Source organism: Felis catus, chromosome D3 (assembly GCF_018350175.1).
Source record: "Felis catus isolate Fca126 chromosome D3, F.catus_Fca126_mat1.0, whole genome shotgun sequence".
NCBI classification, from domain to species: domain Eukaryota; kingdom Metazoa; phylum Chordata; class Mammalia; order Carnivora; family Felidae; genus Felis; species Felis catus.
The window spans coordinates 23,599,566-23,618,382 of NC_058379.1; the positions used below are offsets into that span (position 1 = coordinate 23,599,566).

Here is an 18,817-nt window from a genome sequence, read left to right on the forward strand (position 1 = left end):
GATTGAAATCCCCTCTTCGCCATTCCTGAGAGAATGACATAGGCTGGTACTAAAAGACTATCTTTGTGTAGAACAAATGGACCGAGGAAAATCTGCTTTCCTCTCCCCCTGCCCCTTTCTTCTTTACATAACTAGAGCCAAATGAGATGTTTTTCATTTTAAAAATTTGATTAAACAGACTGAGCAAAAGCCCATTCTGCTGGTCTTTACTGTTTTCTCGATTTTGGGACTGAATCAAGGCATGCTCGGGTTGGAAGGATAGGGAGGCCAGGGCCTCACTGCCAGGCAGTGGTGCCATTCGGAAGTTTAACTTTTAGAAGTTGAGAGCTGGGGCCTGCAGCGCTGGTTCGGGGGATGCCCCTGCCCTGTGAGGCAACAGAATTCAGACTGGTGTGGTGGGCGTGAGTGAGAGGTCCCAGGTCCCATGTGAACCTCCATGTCACTGTACACACATAGCCTCCTGACCTGACGAGCGAGGAAGGTGGCAGGGCCAGGAGTGAGGGTAAATAATATGGAAAAGACAACCGGGTAGAATGATTATGAATAAGCTGTCCTTTCCCTCAGCTCTAGGAACTGAGAAAACCTGCCTCGTTGGCTTATTTAAAAAGTTGTCAAGAACACTACATTAGGAAGCTCCTTAAAGAACCATTGTAGGGGCGCCTGGGTGGCTCAGTCGGTTAAGCCTCCGACTTCGGCTCAGGTCACGATCTCGCGGTCCGTGAGTTCGAGCCCCGAGCCGGGCTCTGTGCTGATGGCTCGGAGCCTGGAGCCTGCTTCTGATTCTGTGTCTCCCTCTCTCTCTGCCCCTCCCCCGTTCATGCTCTGTCTCTCTCTGTCTCAAAAATAAATAAACGTTAAAAAAATATACATATAAAAAAATGCCATTGTAGTTTTGGTTTCTGTACTTTAAACCTTCCTGCAATATTTTCTACCTTGTTTTCAAGTATCTTCCTAAGATTCTCTGCCACATCGCATACTCCCCAAGGGTTAGCGTATCTTTCTGCCTTTGCACCTTGCATATAATAAACACTGAATATAGGAACATGAAGCAGCTAGAAAACAGGCCATGGAGTAAAATGCTGAAGAAACTGGGTTCTCAGCAGTAGAGAGCAATGAGGTATGGGTTATCATAAATAACAACAGAACATCTTTATGCTAACAGGAGGAAAGGGACTACCATGTTGGCTTTGGAGAGTATCAATTAAATACTTACTGAATACCAGTCTTCAGGGGAGATAGTGCGTGAAATGCAAATAGCTAATGTCACAACTTAGTTTTACTGTCTATCAAGGGATTCTTCATTCATTCTAGACAATTCATTCCCAAAAGTATAAGGTACTTTTTTCCTCTTTGGCTTGCTACTGAGCTCATGCCAACTCTATTCATGAACGAATCAGCATGAGGAAATTAAGTAGAAGTAGAAATTCTGGGTGGGCTTATCCATCAAGGGACTGGGGTCCTGAGGGAAGCAGGCATTCAATTTCTGAAAAGCCCCAATAAGAGATGTGAAAATCCTCAGCCCAGGACGGCATCTCCTTTGATCTGCTTCATGAAATCCACCTGCCTGAATGATCTGTCCTCTGACAGTGACCTTCCACTCTGAACCCTTGCTGCTCAGGGTCCCGAAACCCTCGGCTGGTGTGTCAGGGGCTTACTCTGGCAAGCAGGAATCTCACAGTACTTCCAGTAGACGCCGTCCTCGTGCTCTGCCACGTAGCACCAAGGGCTCACATCTCCATCTGGGTTTCTGTCGGGGAAAGAACATGTGAGTAACATTTCTGTCGTGTTAAGTCAACTGGCTCATTGCTTTTTCAGTATTACCAAAAAGGAACGCGTCAGCCTCTGTGTTATTTCTAATCATTGGTGTGCATCTCAGTGCTGCCTCTTATGAAGAAGAGAAAAATGGGGGGCACCTGGCTGGCTCGGTTGGTAGAGCTTGGGGCTCTTGGTCTCAGGGTCATGAGTTTGAGTCCCACATTGGACGTAGAGATTACTTAAAAAAAGAAGAAGAAGAAGAAGAAGAAGAAAAAGAAGAGGAAGAGAAAAATGGTAACACTACAAGAACAAACTTATGCACTCTGACATATACTTTAGAGTTTGGGGGCAGGGGGTGGTGTGCGTGATGAGCAAAGGTGATTCATATTTACACAAATTCACGACAGTGTAACCAGGACCACTGACCACAGAACAAATCATGCCAAGCAGCACTGGCACCTTAAGTGTGAACACAGTGACTCCCATGGTTGAGAGCACAGGTGTGCTCAATACTGTGGATAAGAATGTGAATAGACCCAAATGGTCAGGATGGCAATTTGGTAATTAGAGGCAAAGGCCCTAAAAATATGCAAAGCCCCTTTGCCAGGTAATTTCTCCTTTAGTACTTTATTTTAAGGAAATCTTCACTTACAAAGATGTTCACCACAGCATTTTGACAATACAAAAAAAGTCAGAAACAACTATTAAGGATTGGTTACATAAATAGGTTATATCCATATAAGGGAATGCTGAGTGTCTATTAAAAATGCAGTGTAGGGGCGCCTGGGTGGCTCAGTCGGTTGAGCGTCCGACTTCAACTCGGGTCACGATCTTGCGGTCCGTGAGTTCGAGCCCCGCGTCAGGCTCTGGGTTGATGGCTCTGAGCCTGGAGCCTGCTTGGATTCTGTGTCTCCCTCTCTCTCTGCCCCTCCCCCATTCATGCTCTGTCTTTCTCTGTCTCAAAAATAAATATATGTTAAAAAAAATTTTTTTTTTTAAATGCAGTGTAGAGACACATCTATTGATATAAAGACATATCCACATCTTGTTAGGTTTTTTAAAAGGGTAGTTCTAAAACACGATTGGGAACACAACCCCGTTATTTGAGAAGATGGCTTCAAGAAAGGATACACATCAAACCCTGGAAAGTATCTCTGGAGAATGAGACTATCAGTAATTTTAATCCCTTTTCTTTTCTGATTCTCTTTATTTTCCTATTTCTTCCACGATGAACACTGATTGTGTGATTTTTTTAAACAGTAAAATAAAATTCACATAATACAGACTCCACTGACAAGCTTTCATCAGGATCAGTCTAGTCGACACACGTTGAATAGAAACAGGTCCTTTTCCTACCTCAAGATACTAACTTCTCAGAAAATTCTGAACAAAGCTAAGCCATCAGGCGGAACATGCAATCCTGTGATTCTGGTACCAACTTCTGATACAGCAGTGATATTTTTAAAAGCTTTATTTCACATTTCTAAATGCCCTCGAAGGTCTTTTCAAGTCAAGGATGCCCTGACAATATGGGCTACACTGCTGAAACAGACCCCAAAATGACAGGGTTACCAGGCACGCAGAAAAGCCCTGCCTTCTCCCCACTGCTTTCTGAGCTCCCTTTCTCGCAACTCAGAACACTGGAAACCTGACACTCCAGTTAGGCCGGAAATGGGCATAGAGACCCTGCAGCCAGGAGCTTAGGAGCCACCCCAATCGGGCCTGAGAGGGATAAGCCTATTGTGTGGTCCAGAAGATAAGCCGCCCTGAAGCACAAAGGGTCCTTTTATTTTCTGTGCCCAAGGGCAGGTGCCAGCGCCAACTCTGCTCTTCCCGGTCCCTCTGCTTCCCCTCTAATCCAGAGCCGTCGAGCCTGGAGAAGTGCATTCCCATCACTCGCCATCTCGCAGACATCTCAACTGCGACGGGTCTGGCACCGGAGCGCAAGACAAACATGGTGTCGGATATCAGCCGAGAAATCAAAGCAGGAGAACTTGTACAAAGCCCTTCTTTAAACAGTATTTCACTGTCATCTTCCTCCCTCTATTCAGTGTCCAGCTTTGATGTACTATTTGGTAGAGACCTTTGAAAACAACTGTTTATTATCAATGTCAAAAACCATTCTGAAAAGCATCAGAATAGCTTAATAAAGAATAAGCAAATTCATCCTGGACTTCGCTGCAGTGCTAAAACAAAAGCCCTGGACCCTCCGATGTGATGATAATCAACATTTCAGAGCCTTCCTTTCTTCTGAAGTAAAAACTGGTAGTTCAGGTCTGGTACATTCCATCAAATCAAAGGAGAGGCTGCAGCTGGCCAGGGCCAGGAAGAGGGTGGTTCCCCCCTTACTCTCACGATGGATAACTACTGTGCACTTCTGGGAGCCTATGTAGGGCCAGGTGCTAATCTATGACAAAAGACTCTTTTTTTTTTTTCATATAAATCAAACCTTTTTGGAAATTTAAAATTTACCTTAAAGTCAGACTTAAACCCAGGACCTCTTCTGAGAAGACATATTGACAGAAAGCAACAGAATAACAGCATAAATCAGCAGCCCAAGAGACACTTCAGAAGGAGAGTATAAGTAACAATGTAAAAACAACAACAACAAAACCCCAACACTGGTTTCCCTTAAATACTCTTCCCAACCCAACCCAACTATTTCTATGAATAGCAAAAGCAAGGGAAGGAAATAAACCAGAAATGGAGTGGGGTTATTTTTTTTTTAATTATGCAAAAATTCTAATGAATATGTAGAACTCTGAAAATAAAATGTAAAAGAATGACTTGATAAGCATATGGAACTTTAATGATAAAATGCAATAGATAGCAAAATGCGAAGTACCACAGATTGTTACCTCTGGGAGATGGGGCTTGCTGAGGATTTCAGGGGAGAGATGTAAAACAGGGGCTTTACTTAAACATGTATCTGTAGTTCTGAGAATTTTGTGGGGGGGGGGAGCTTTTAATATTTTTATAATAACAACTAAGAAATAATGCAACAGCAACTGTAGGGAAATGGCCAGTTGGTACAAATCAGAGCAGAGGTGAAAGAAAGACCTGAAGGCACAGGCATGACCAGGATGACAGGCCTCAGACGTCAAGACATCCACAAGGGTCCTGGAGTGTTAGCAAAGGTACGTAGGGAGAGCAGAAGGTAAACAGTGTGGCCCATGCAATGCAGGTGTGAATATGTCGGCTGAGCTGGGTTGACAGTGCCATGGTTGAGATTCCAACATATTGGTAGAAGCAGGGACACAGTGTGTGGCTAAAAGAGTCACTCAGTGATCACGTCCCCCTGTCCTGATGGCTCAAGAGGCTGCCTTTGCACCTGTCCTAATAATAACTAAATTCTACACAGTGTTGAACCATGAGTCACATTATCAGGATCTTGAGTATAAATCGTTCAAATGCAGTTGTAACCAAAAGTGCTTAGAATCTTTCTTTGCTCTTGGGGTGCCTGGGTGGCTCAATAGGTTAAGCGTCCTACTTCAGCTCGGATCATAATGTCACGGTTTGTGAGTTTGAGCCCCACATAGGGCTCTGCTTTCTTTACTCTTGTCCCTATAGATCAGTGATTTTTAACTTGTTTGGGATCACTGATAATTTTGAGAATCTGATCCAGATTCTGATCTAAGTCATGGATCATCTCTGCAAAAAACTGCAAGTACACATTTGAAGCACCTTGGATCTCAGGTGAAGAGACCCTGCCAGAGTCAGACAGAAGGTTAAGACCAAAGAAACACCTTAGTCTATGGAAAGGAAGGAAACAGCACAGATCTGATGGCTATAGCTGTTCCCGGAGCAAGGTTATCCTGGGCTGGCAGAGGGTGGATAATGTAGGACAGCTTCCTTTGCTCAGAAGCAGAAGGAGGTTTGGGCCACACACGGTGCTCTGCCTGACCACCGCATTCACAGCAGCTTAAGAAGTTTGGCTATCTATGTATTGTCCACTGGTGGTAGGGCCAACTAAGAAATCCCTTCCCAAGAGACCTGTAAGTAATCAGATGGGAAAGCAGAGCTCTGAAAACCAGTATCAAAGCAACCGAGGTTGAAAAGAGTAGTAGACTGTGGTGTGCATGTGTGTGTGTGTGTGTGTGTGTGTGTGTGTGCGCGCGCACGCACATGCACACGTGCACGTGTGCATATACACATGCAAGGTGTGGGAGGAAGATTTTTTTTTTAGTATTTATTTATTTTGGGGAGAGTGGAAATGGGGGAGGGGCAGAGAGAGGAGGACAGAGGATCCTAAGCGGGCTCTGCGCTGCCAGGCTGACAGCAGCGAGCCTGATGTGGGGCTCAAACTCACGAACCTGTGACATCACGACCTGAGCTGAAGTCAGATGCCCAACCGAATGAGCCACCCAGGTGCCCCAAAAAGAGGATTTTTAAAAGAGTAATAAGAAAGGCCTTCTGAGTTAACCAGAAGGAGACAAAGAAGCTTTCCATAGCTGTGAGCTAGGCGGGAAGGGACTGGAAGAGAAGGCCAAAGATTTTTTTTTTTAAAGCACTCTGTGGCCCCATCTTACCTGCAGTAGTTATGCTCGCCTAGGCCCCCCTCCCCATTGGGGTATTTCAGAGTGTTGTATGGATGCTGGAAAGTCTCGTTCCAGAACAGGCATGGCTTCCCGCCTTGCAGTGCCGTCCAATTCTGCGTTCCCCTATAATCTGCACCATTGGCTGTGAAACATTCTAGGAGAAAGAAAAGACAGAGCAAACTAATTTTCTGGCAACATCCACAGTTTCCTCCCTCTCTGGTTGATGTTTTATTTGTTTTGTTTGGACCCAGCTGGAAATGGATAGTGTCTTGCTAGATCCTGGACACCATGAAGTTAACATCGCTAGGGCTGAGTAAATCTGAAATGCAGTCCCCTCCAAATGCTAGGCTAGTCTTGGCAATAGCTTGTCTACAGACACTTTACAGATACTTTTCCCCTCAAGTATACAGATCCCAACTAGGATATAAACACGAGGTGAAATGTATTGAAGGCCATGAAGTGAACCAGGAAACCCCCAAATCTGGGAACCGTTGGCAACGGCCATCACAAGGAATTCTGGGTGCTCGGAGGGGGTCACTGGTCTCGCCAGTGTCTCTGTGTGGTAACTAGAACCAGGTCACCAGCTGTAACTGAGCTCTCCCCTACAGTCTGAAAGGCTGCACTGACACTTGGATTTAATAAGACCATCGGATACAGCAACGCTTTGGAATCCCAATCACACAAGTCTGGGAATGACTCACATTCCCTGGTAATGAAGAACAGTCCTCCCCATGCTGTTTGAGATAGAGATGCAACAGAACAGTCAACAGGAGGGAGCGAGCAGAGGCCAAGTTGGCATTTTTCTCTCACCTCTTTCTGAAATTCCTCCCTACAAGACACACTGAACATCGTCTCAGGTCCAGTTAATAAAATGACAAAATCCTTGCAGGTGCAACAATGTGCTTCTAAAATCTGCTTCTCAGACTTTGGGGGGATGGGAACTGAGGCTGATAGGATTTCCCCCCACATATTGCATGCATTAAATTCACAGAGATTCATGGGAAAGGCACAGTATAAAGAGCAATTTTTAAAAATTAATTTAGTTGAAGCTGACAGATAGAAGCACTTCAAACACTTCTTGAAGATGTCTCACCAGGAACCTGACGATCTGGGGGAGTTACACTGACATTCTCAGCTGTCTTTCTTTCCTTCCCCTGGCATGCACTGACCTATAACTTCCGGTATGAAGGGCTCTTAGTGCTGCCTCCTGGTGAAGTGCATGCGCCTACTTCAGTCTAAGCACGTGAACAACATGAGCACATCTACATTCTAGAAGACGCTTTTTTATTTTATTTTTAATGTTTATTTATTTTTTTTAGAGAGAGACAGACAGAGCACAAGTAGGGGAGGGGCAGAGAGAGAGGGCAACACGGAATCCAAAGCAGGCTCCAGGCTCTGAGCTGTCAGCACAGAGCCCAACATGGGACTTGAACGCACAGACTGCAAGATCATGACCTGAGCCAAAGTCGGACACTCAACTGACTGAGCCACCCAGGCACCCCTAGAAGATACTTCTTTTTATATTTAAAATCTATCCACAGACCATCTCTCTGCCTGTACCCCCTTCCTCCTACTATCTGGGCTCTGTGTCTTGTCTGGAATAGCATGGTTTTATGGACAGCCAAAATAACCTGGAATCCCAGGCCGTACAGAACGTCATAACAATTTATCATGTTTGGCATGACATTCATATATTACGGTAAGGGCCACTCATCAGGTAGGGGTGCCTAGGTGACTCAGTTGGTTGAGCGTCCGACTTTGGCTCAGGTCATGATCCCATGGTTGGTGGATTCAAGCCCCGTGTCAGGCTTTGCACTGACAGCACAGAGCCTGCTTTGGATTCTCTCCCTCTCTCTCTGCCCCTCCTCTGCTTCTGCTCTCTCTCTCAAAAATAAATAAACATTAAAAACAAAACAAATGTTCAAAGGTAATTGAAGAAGGCAGTTCAGTGTGGCATAAAACACACTAAACCGAGAGGCTAAGCCCTGGCTTCTTGTCCTGGACCTGCTGTTGGCCAGCTGTGCGACCTTGGACGAATCACCGTCATCCACAGCACCACTAATGCTTACATAGTGTTTTACTGTGTGCCAAGCTCTGCTCTAAGTGCTTTACAAATATCAACTCCCCACCAACCCTCTGGGGAGGTCCCTCAATATCCTACTTTACAAGATGGGGCAACTGGGGCACTCAACCACCCCCTACAAGGCCTCTACTGGAGCCCCCTCAGGCCATCCTTGTTTTCTGTATCCTCCCCCTCACCCCACTTCCCATTCATCACCAAATCCTGTTGACTTTCTTAAATATACACCCTGAAAGTGCCCTCTCCTCTCCATCTGGGGTGCCACCCCTTAGGCCCTTCACCATCAGAGGACAGCACAGCTTCGTTCAGGACTCGCAGCTTCCGCTTCTGTATTCCTGCAACCCATTCTCCGCACAGGTGCTCAAAGTGCCCAGGAAAATGTGAGCACTGGAAACAAAACCCAAACCCTTCATCCTTGCCTGCAAAGCCTCAGTGGTGTGGCCCCAGGCCTTCCCTCTCACTGTACTCCGAGCTCTTCTAGTCACTTGCTGTGCTCCTGCCACATTGGTCTGCTTTTAATTCTGTAAACGTACCATGCTATTTCCTGCCCAAAATGTTCTTCCCTTAACACCTCCCACTGCAGACTAAATGTTACCTCAGAAAACCTGTCCCCCCCCATCTCCACTCCTTGTTTTCTGCTCTTTGTCCATTTGCTTCATAGCATTTATTATCACTAGGAATATGTATAATCTGCTAGACAGGGAAAGAGGGTGTGTGGGTGTGTGTGTGTGTGTACATCAAACCCTATCCTAACCCCAGGGTTAGAATGGGACCTGGGAACTTGTATTTCTAAAAAGCTGCCTAGGTGCTTCTGTTAAGTAATTTGGCTTGGGAACCACTAGACTGGATGATTCCAAGAGCATCAAGCCAATCTTTTGTCAATTGCTAGCATTTTAATTGCAATGTGCTAATACATCTTTTACTCCTACCACAAGTGGTTGAGGAGTGGCCTAGGAGCCAGAAAGGCAGGCCAACCATTGGAAGGCCTTAGCAATAGACAGCAACCTGCAGGATGGTGGGGTCAGCGTTCCCAGAGGCTCAGATGACTTGATTTGTAACACAAAAGAATGTGGCAGCTCTCCACATCTGTCAGTCCACATGAATGGGGATGAGGTGGCATCTGAGAGAAGGAATGACAAAGTGCAGGCTTGTTTGCTTCAGTCTGTTTCTCCTAGACCTAATCTTATTCTCAGTTACATTAGGGTAACTGAGGCAGTGCACCACATTTTATGATCCCCCCCCCCCCAGATTTGCCCAGTGCATATCAATTGTGGAAAAAAAACAAGAAGAACAAACTTGAGCATTCTGGATTAAGGTGATATCACATCTTGATTTCATCAGAACATCAGAGTGGGTAAGGAAGGAGGACCCCTCCTCCCTTAATTTCTACTGCTTGAAACTGATATAAGCTTTGGCTAGATAAGCAAGAAATGGTTTAAGCCAATAAAAAATAAAATATCACATGACATTTACGCATATCACAGCGGTATATTTATGCACTCAGTGAAAGGGAATGAACAATGGTGAGAGATCTCATGTCTAGGATATCATTAATCAATCCATTCAACAAATACTTATTTAGTACTTACTATGTGTCTGGCACTGTTCACAGCACTGGGGCTATACTGGGGAACATTGGGCAGTCACAGAGCCTGTGCACACCCATGCACACCCGTGCACACACAGGGGAGCCATGTTCACGAAAAACTAGTCAAATTCACATCAGGTAGTGAGGAGGGCTATAAGGAAAAATGGAGTAAGGGGATGGAGACCGAATGGTGGGGGTTCTCTCTTAGAGAGGTTGGGCCAGAAAAGGCCTGGAGTGGAGGAGGCATTGGTCAAAAGGAGGAAACAGAACCATGTAAACAATGCGGGAAGATCATTACTGACGGTGGGCACAGCAAAGAGAAGACCCCTGCAGGCCCCTGACATGCCGGGCAGGTATGGGGAACTCAAAGGCAGCTCCTTTAACCTGGATTAGGGTGAGTGGGTGGGAAGTGAAGAGGAGGAAAGCAGGCAGGTAAGGCCAGGACACACAAGGTCTCGAGCCTTATATGAATCAGATTTTGGCCTTTGTTCTAAGTGTGGGGGGAAGCCAGCGGAGGATTCTGAGTAGAGAAATGACATGATCTGACTTACCTTTTAATGCAACTGTCTAGCTGCTGGGTGGGGGAAGAACTTTGGAGAGGTAGGAACTCAGCCAGGAAACATTAGTCAGGTGGTTACAGCAGAAAGACAGGCTGGCAGCCGAAAGGTGGTAAGAAGTGGCCAGATTCTGGATGTACTTTGAAGGCAAAGCCAAAGGTATTTGCTGGGGTTTGAATACAGGGTCTGAGAGAAAGAGGAGTGGGGTGTAACTCCAAGGATGGGGGCCTGAATGGAGAAGCCATTTCCTACAATGGGGAGGACCCAAGAAGGGCAGAGTACCTTGGGTGGAACCCAGGGTTTGGCTGTGGATCAGTTGAGTCTGGGTGGAGATATACAGTAAGCAGATGGCTCAGTGAGCCTGGAGCTGAGGAAAGAGGCCGAGCGAGGATGGGGCTAGAAATGGGGCAGTAACAGCATGGATGCGTGGAGGGAACAGGATTACTGTGTGTGGAGACAGAAGATATTTGGGCTGAGCCCTGGGGTCCTGCAACATTTCAGGCTTGGAAAGAGGAGGGCCTGGTGCTGATGAGTGAGAAAGTGCAGCCTGAGAGGTGGAGAAAAGCTAAGAAAGTGTGTGGGTCTCAGAAGTCAAGGAAGAAGGTGATTTGAGAGGGAAGGAATAACAAACTGAACAGAGGAAACCTCATTTCCTCATCTTCTCTGGCTAGATCCCAATCACCTCACAGAATTCATCTGTTTGACTCGATCTCTCCACCAGAAAACTCCAAATATTTTGTGTTGGGGATTGAATGGAAATAGCCCTGATGTGAAACATAAGCCTGACAGAAATTTAGTAATACAGCAGAAAACTTCCTCCATAAGGCTGGCATCAAAGCACCCAGAGCATTAATTCCACTTTTCTAAGTTGCTAATTCCTTATCTTTTCCCCTGTCATCAAAATCCTCCAAAGTATGGCATATGACATTTATTTGAAAAATTGGAGATGCTAATTTTATTGAAATTTCCTTGAGATAAGTGGAATCACATTAGGATGATCAAATCCTTGGCTGAGAATCTTGAGCGAATGATTTTGTGGCAACTGGCTATTTTCTGTAGGACCTGCTATGCTATGAAGTGATAGTAAGATCTGTGGGCAAGGCCCCACGTTTGGTTGAGAGCTCAGTACTCCTTCATTGCTAATTAAAGCAAACTGGAGCCTTCTCCCATAAAGCTATTGTTTGTTATGCCTGGAATTCTGAAGTGTTGGGCAAAAAGAGAAGACCTGATGCCATATACATTCTAAACTTTGATTTTTATACCTCAAAATCCATAGGATCTCACATATTCACACGGTATATGTAAAAAGTACTCGGAGATTTCAATAATTGACAGGCATGAGCTGTAGAAGACATAGAAATACTCCCCCCAAAATATTTTCCACATTACAGTTCTCAGTCTACCTCTTGGGGAATCCTTGAAAGATGGGGACCCACTCCATAGACAAATACTACATATACAACATTGACAATTTCAGAAGTGTTCATGGAATTCCTGAAGCCCTTCTATGCAGCCCCAAGTTCCATTAACTCTAAGTACCCTGAAATAAGTGATATCTACAGAATACACACACACACACACACACACACACACACACACACACACACAGAAATTTATAGGCTTGAGTATTTAATTTCAAGGGTTATGAAATAGTTTAAATCAAATACCATTCTGCACAGAAACTTTCTATTAACAATGTGGTATGGTATGGAAATCATACATTAGGGTCTGAAGCCAGCCTTCAGCCTATGGTTTACAAGCTACAGGCACTCAGCTAAACACTTTGAGCCTCAGTTTCCTCACTTGTAAAATGGGGGATTAGGGCTCAGGGCAACTGGAAGAATTGGAGGACGTACAAGTAAAATGCCTAGCACACAGTAGGTATCCAATAAGTTATTACAACATAATTATAAAGTTTTTTTAAATAATCAAATTTTATTATAAATTTGAGACCATGATGATCACATATTTCATTCTGGTCCAGAAAAATAATTATCTATAGGGATGTCTGGTGGCTGAGTCGGTTAAGCATTCAACTCACAGCTCAGGTCTTTTTTTTTTAAAGAGAGAGAGAGTATGGGTGGGGGAGAGAGGCAGAAGGGGGGAGAGAGAGAATCTTAAGCAGGCTAGAATGTGACTCTGGGATCATGACTTTAGCCAAAATCAAGAGTCTGATGCTCAACTGACTGAGCAACCCAGGGGGCCCTGAGCTCAGGTCTTAATGTCAGTTTGAGTTCAAACCCCACATTGGGCTCCATGCTGGGCATGAAGTCTATTTAAAATAATAATAATAATAATAACAACCTATATTAATTACCCATGCAAGGCAATATAACATGAGAGGAACATCACCCTATTGTAATTCTGTTTAATGTTATCAGGTTGCCATCAGCATAGAAAATATATGTGATGTGAGTCCTGTGTTGAATCCAAACATTCAATGAATAAGAGATAAAAAGTTCAGGTCATGATCTCACAGTCATGATATTGAGCCCTGTGTTGGGCTCTGTGCTGACAGTGCAGAACCTGCTTGGGATTCTCTCTTCCCCTCTCTCTCTGCCCCTCTCCCACTTGTGCATGTCCTCTACCTCTCTCTCTCTCTCTCTCAAAATAAATAAAAAATAAACATTAAAAAAAAGTTTTTTTAATGTTTATTTATTTTTTGAGAGAGACAGTAGGGGAGGGGCAGAGAGAGGGAGAGAGAGAGAAGGAGAGAGAGAATGCCAAGCAGGCTCTGTGCTATTAGCACACAGCCCAATGTGGGGCTTGAACCCCACCAAACTGTGAGATCATGACCTGAGCTGAAACCAAGAGTTGGACACTTAACCAACTGAGCCACCCAGGTGCCTCACAAAATGAACAACTTTTTTTTTTAATTAAAAAAAAATAGGGCACCTGGGTGGCTCAGGAGGTTACACGTCCAACTTGGGCTTAGATCATGATCTCACAGCTCATGGGTTCAGGCCCCTCATTGGGCTCTGTGCTGGGCTCTGGGCTCAGAGTCTGGAGCCTACTTTGGAGTCTGTGTCTCTGTCTCTCTCCCCTGCTCACAATCTGTGTCTCTCTCAAAAATAAAACATTAAAAAAAAAAAAAAGAATAAGAGGTAAGAAAAGGGGCACCTGGGTGGCTCAGTAGGTTAAGCGTCGTACTCTTGACTTCAGCTTAGGTCACAATCTCATGATTCATGAGTTTGAGCCCCACATTGGGCTCTGTGCTGACAGCAAGAAGCCTGCTTGGGATTCTCTCCTTCCCTCTCTCTCTGCCCCTTCCCCCCCTCAAAATAAATAAACTTAAAAAAAGTTTAAAAAAAGGTATAATATAGCAAATAGATTTTTTTAATGTTTATTTGAAGAGAAAGAAAGAGAATGCATTAGCACAAGCTGGGGAGAGGCACAGAGAGAGGGAGAGACACAGAATCCCAAGCAAGCTCCATGCTGTCAGCACAGACCTGGACATAGGGCTTGATCTTGGGAACTATGAGATCATGACCTGAGCCAAAATCAAGAGTTTAATTGACTGAGGCACCCAGGTGCCCCACAAATAGATTTTTCTTAATCAAAATTTCAATTGTGTGATGAAACACATCTTTATTTATATGTTCTAATGAATCATATAACTCAATATCTGTATGTATTATAAACGAGGAAAATGCCAAGTTAACAAAGTCCCAGCCAACAGAACTCTGCCAGCTTGTATATGCACAGCATTTTTAAAGTTCATGTTCAAAACCATGAGATGTTCTTTTAAAATAATTAAAACTTGACATATATGAGGTAGAGGCAGGAAAACAGCAGTTAATCTAAAAGACATTCTATTCTTTGACGAGATTTAATAAAGTTGAAGATTGTGTTCTCAATGAGGCTCTATAACTAGGTCAATTGCTAATTACACTATTTGTCTGAAGCCATACTATTGAGAAATAGAAAATTTTTTCTCATACTGAGTCCAGAATATTCCTAGTTTTCTGGTAAAATTACTAGTTGGATCTCTATCCAGGATATTTATGGGAGTCACTGCTTTTAATCCATCAAAGTTAAATGTCTGTTCTATGTAGGACCACTCAGCATCTCTAGTGATCCTATGTTGGAAGAATTCAGCTGAGTTTGACCGAGTTTGGAATCAACATGAGTCAATAAACACTAAATTCGATTATTTTATGTCTTAAAATAAGACAGCAGAAAACATTTTCCAATGGGAATATCTTCTGTTCCTTTAAAGATATCTCTAAAATTTGGTTAAGTGGGTAGAATTCTAGAAATACAAGGCTGAGGTAGAAAAAGCTCCCATTTAGAGAGCAATACAACAGTGTTGCCAAATGTCTGCTCAATACACCTACTCTGCTGGGTTTCTGGTACAGATCGGTATCCAGTGGGAATTTGTGGATACATCTTCAAAGCGCATGCTCTTGGGAAAAACGGATTTTTGCACACACTCAGAAGTGCTATAGGAATGTTTATTTCAGCTGTGCAGAACCCTGAAGTAAAGAGTAAAGAGACACATGACTGTGGGAAGGCAGTGATTTCCAACATTTTCCTACCCTGACATGGCTGAGGTAAGAGCAGTGATTCCCACGATCACATGGAGGTAGGTTATCAGATCTAGACTAGAGACAGGATAATTTTCTGTATACATAGTACATATGGGAAATCACTGGAATAAAGAGGAAAGCATACCAGATAAACAGCTGACACTATGTGGTTTGAGCAAATCACCTGGACACTTGAGACCTCTGTTTCTTCACCTGTGAAACAATGGGTTTTGAGACAGATAGTCTCAATGGCCCTTCACTCTAAACTCAAATATCAAGACTATCATAATGAAACTGAAGTTCAAAAGTCTGGGATGATGAAGTTCAAAAGTCTGGGATGATGTTCAAAAGTCTGGGATGATTTGAGTGTTGATGGCTCAAAATCTCTTCCAAGCTTAAAACTCTCTAAATCTGGGACACCTGGGCACCTGGGTGGCTCAGTTGGTTGAGCATTAACTTCAGTTCAGGTCATGATCTCACAGTCTATGAGTTCGAGCCCCAAGTCAGGCTCTGTGCCCACAGCTCAGAGCCTGGAGCCTACTTCAGATTCTGTGTCTCCCTCTCTCTCTGCCCCACCCCCATTCACACACACACACACACACACACACACACACACACACACACACACACTCTCTCTCTCTCTTTCAAAAATAAACTAAAACCATGAACAAAATTTTTTAATCTGGGACACCTGGCTGTCTCAGTCAGGAGAGCATGCAACTCTTGATCTCAGGGTTGTAAATTCGAGTCCCACATTGGGTGTGGAGGTTACTTAAAAATAAAATCTTCAGGGGCACCTGGGTTGGTTAAGCATCCGACTTTGTGAGTTCGAGTCCTGCACTGGGCTCTGTGCTGACAGCTCAGAGCCTAAAGCCTGCTTTGGATTCTGCATCTCCCTCTCTCTCCCTCTCTCTCTCTCTCTCTCTCTTTCTCAAAAAATAAATAAAACATTTTTTAAAAATTTAATAAAAAATAAATAAATAAAATCTTTAAAAATGTTTAAAAATCTTATAAAAATAAAATAAATCAGACCCTCTAATTCTACACGTTTCTCTAATGGAAGTGACAATTCTATGGTAAAAAAAAAAAAACAAAAAAACAAAAAAAAAACAAAAACAACAACAACAACAAAATTCAACTCCCATGTGGGCCCTGAATCTATCAGAGAGGTACTTAAGCATTAAGCATCCTTTTTGTTTAAACAAAACTACATCTTCAATAAATAAATAACAAGGAAAAAAGAGAAAGAGGGAATCCTATAGGTTAATAGAAACTCTTGTCATATCACCTAACTGTACCATGCTTAGATCCTGAGTTGAACAGTAAAACAACCCAAGAGACAACCAGGGGAATTGGAACATTGATTACCAACAGGGTATTTGATGATATTAAGGAATTGTTAGTTTTTCTAAGTGTGATGATGGTAATGGTACTGTGTTTTTTAAAAGAATTTTAATTATTTATTTATTTATTCATTCATTTGAGAGACAGAAAGGAGAGAGAGAGAATCTGATGCGGGTTCGATCTCCTGACAGAGAGATCATGACCTGAGCTGAAGTCAATAGTTATGTGTGGTTTTTTTTTCAATGTTTATTTAGTTTTGAAGGAGAGAGAGAGAGAGAGAGAGAGAGGGAGGGAGGGAGTGGGGGAGGGGCAGAAGAGAGGGAGACACAGAATCCGAAGCAGGCTCCAGGCTCCAGGCTCTGAACTGTCAGCACAGAGCCCGACATGGGGCTCAAACTCACAAGATCATGACCTGAGCCCAAGTCAGATGCTTAACCAACTGAGCCACCCAGGTGCCCCAAGAGTTCTTATCATTTGGAGATACTTACTGAAATACTTATGGATGAGATGATATATCTGAGATTTGTTACAAAATAATCTAGTTGGGGAGACGAAGCAGTACAAATGAAATAATACTGGCCATGGTTGATACTCACTGAAGCCGGGACATGGATATATGGGATTTCCTTACATTCGTCTATGTTTGCATGTGTTCTCAATTTCCCATAATCAAAATTTGTTAAAGGATACCTTGAACACATGTTGTTTTTATAATTAATCTACCTTAGTTTCTTTTTAAGAGCTGTAAACAAACTCAATCAGCTGTAAATTCAGTCATCTAAAATTAAGATCGACATTCACAGATCATGTTCTTGGGCTATGTATTAACAGTTGAAATGATCACAGAACAAGCTATACTTTTGACCAAAGTGGAATTATCATAAAAGTAATCACTCTAAAAAAAATCACTCTAATGTTCTTAAAGTTATCAGTAGCTTTTTATTCAAAAATGTTTTCGATCTTTCTTTTTATTCAAGGAAACAGTGTCCTTAAAAACAGTAATGGAAGAAAAAGTCATGCCTCTCGAAGTTATTTTAACTAAAGAATTTATACTTTTGGAAGGGCGCTTGAGGTCTTCTATTTGAATCTCCAGTTTCTTCATCTTTATTAACAGATGAAATATTTAATTGTTTAAAAGACTATTCCAAGAAAATTGAACCTACCATAAGCATAGGACCAGAGGTTCAAGTTCAGAAGACCCAGGAAAACACTTCAGAGGGGAGTCCTTATTATTTGTTGTATAAAACTTTGGAAAACAACCCAGAATGCAGTGCTGGTTGGGTACCACTCTTTTCCCATCTGGCTCTCATCTTGAATATGCTCTACTCCTACCCAGGCAGGGCCCACTGGAAAATGTGCCACGGTTGCCACTCTGAAGGACTGTGTTTCTGCCAGGAACAGTCACCATGAATACACAGTGCTCAAGGAATTTGTATTTATCATTTAGGATATTAAAAATGCATACAATAATCAAATTGAAGACCAAAAGATAGTTTTTGAGAAAGAATCTAGCTCTATAACATACACAGAGAGATGAAGCCAACCCTCAGTGAAAGAATGGACTCATTCAGACAGAAGTCAACCGTCAGAAGAACTTTAGCTCCACGAATTAACCATGGATTCTACTGCCAACACTACCAGCACATATTCTATTGCTTTGGTGATCGTGTACCTCTCTTGAGTTAATCTTTGAATACAAATGGATCTACTTCAATCTTGAAATGAAATCTCATGCTAGACTAGTTTTCACTTATGCTTAAGATATTTTAAATCTTAAGATGTTTTAAAATTCAAAATCCAGTTCTCTGATGGAAAATAACTTAGCGCCTTATAAATCAACTTTAAAAGAAACAAAAACAAGATAAAAAGGTGGAGCACTATTTGAAAGGTCATGTCTAGAATAGATAGCACTATACTCCTATAGAAACTGGGAGCTCTAAAACAAGTCCCACAGCCTGGTCAGACTTTATCACCTTGAACTGTAATTGCTTAAGAAGCACCTGGTCCCGCTTCCACTAGCCCGTGAGTTTCTTGTGCATCTCATCTTTGTATCTGCAACAAGTACAGACCCCTCAGAACATGACTGGCGAATGTTAGCTGAATAAGGGAAGCAGGTATATGGGGGACCTGGGGGGGAAATGCATTACAGACATATTGAGTGCCCTGGTTTCCTCACCATAAGTTGGTGAGGAATCATGACTTACCTCGCGATGACTTATGAGAATATGAGAAGTTCCAGGAAAGTTTAGGTAAAATCAAGTACTTGAAAATCAAATACTTGCTATTTAAGCCAGAGGAATCTGCTATTTAAAGGAACTCTATGGTGAAGCCATGTAATAGGGAATAATCAACCGCCTTTGTAATGAAAACATACATTTTATATTCTGAGTTTGCTTTAAGCAGGAGACACCTGGCACAAATCCACT

General features: G+C 43.0%; 1 protein-coding gene across 2 annotated transcripts in view; it reads right to left on the bottom strand.

Annotated features, from left to right (window-relative positions):
- The window catches only part of KREMEN1 (kringle containing transmembrane protein 1), a 75,204-nt gene that overhangs the window by 46,684 nt on the left and 9,703 nt on the right, over window positions 1–18,817 (bottom strand). For both annotated transcript variants that reach the window (XM_023241610.2, XM_023241611.2), the window contains exons 2-3: window positions 6,285–6,447; window positions 1,656–1,747 (exon numbers count right to left, since the gene is read on the bottom strand). In XM_023241610.2, coding sequence (XP_023097378.1) covers window positions 1,656–1,747; window positions 6,285–6,447 — 255 coding nt within the window. The remainder of the gene's footprint in view (window positions 1–1,655; window positions 1,748–6,284; window positions 6,448–18,817) is intronic.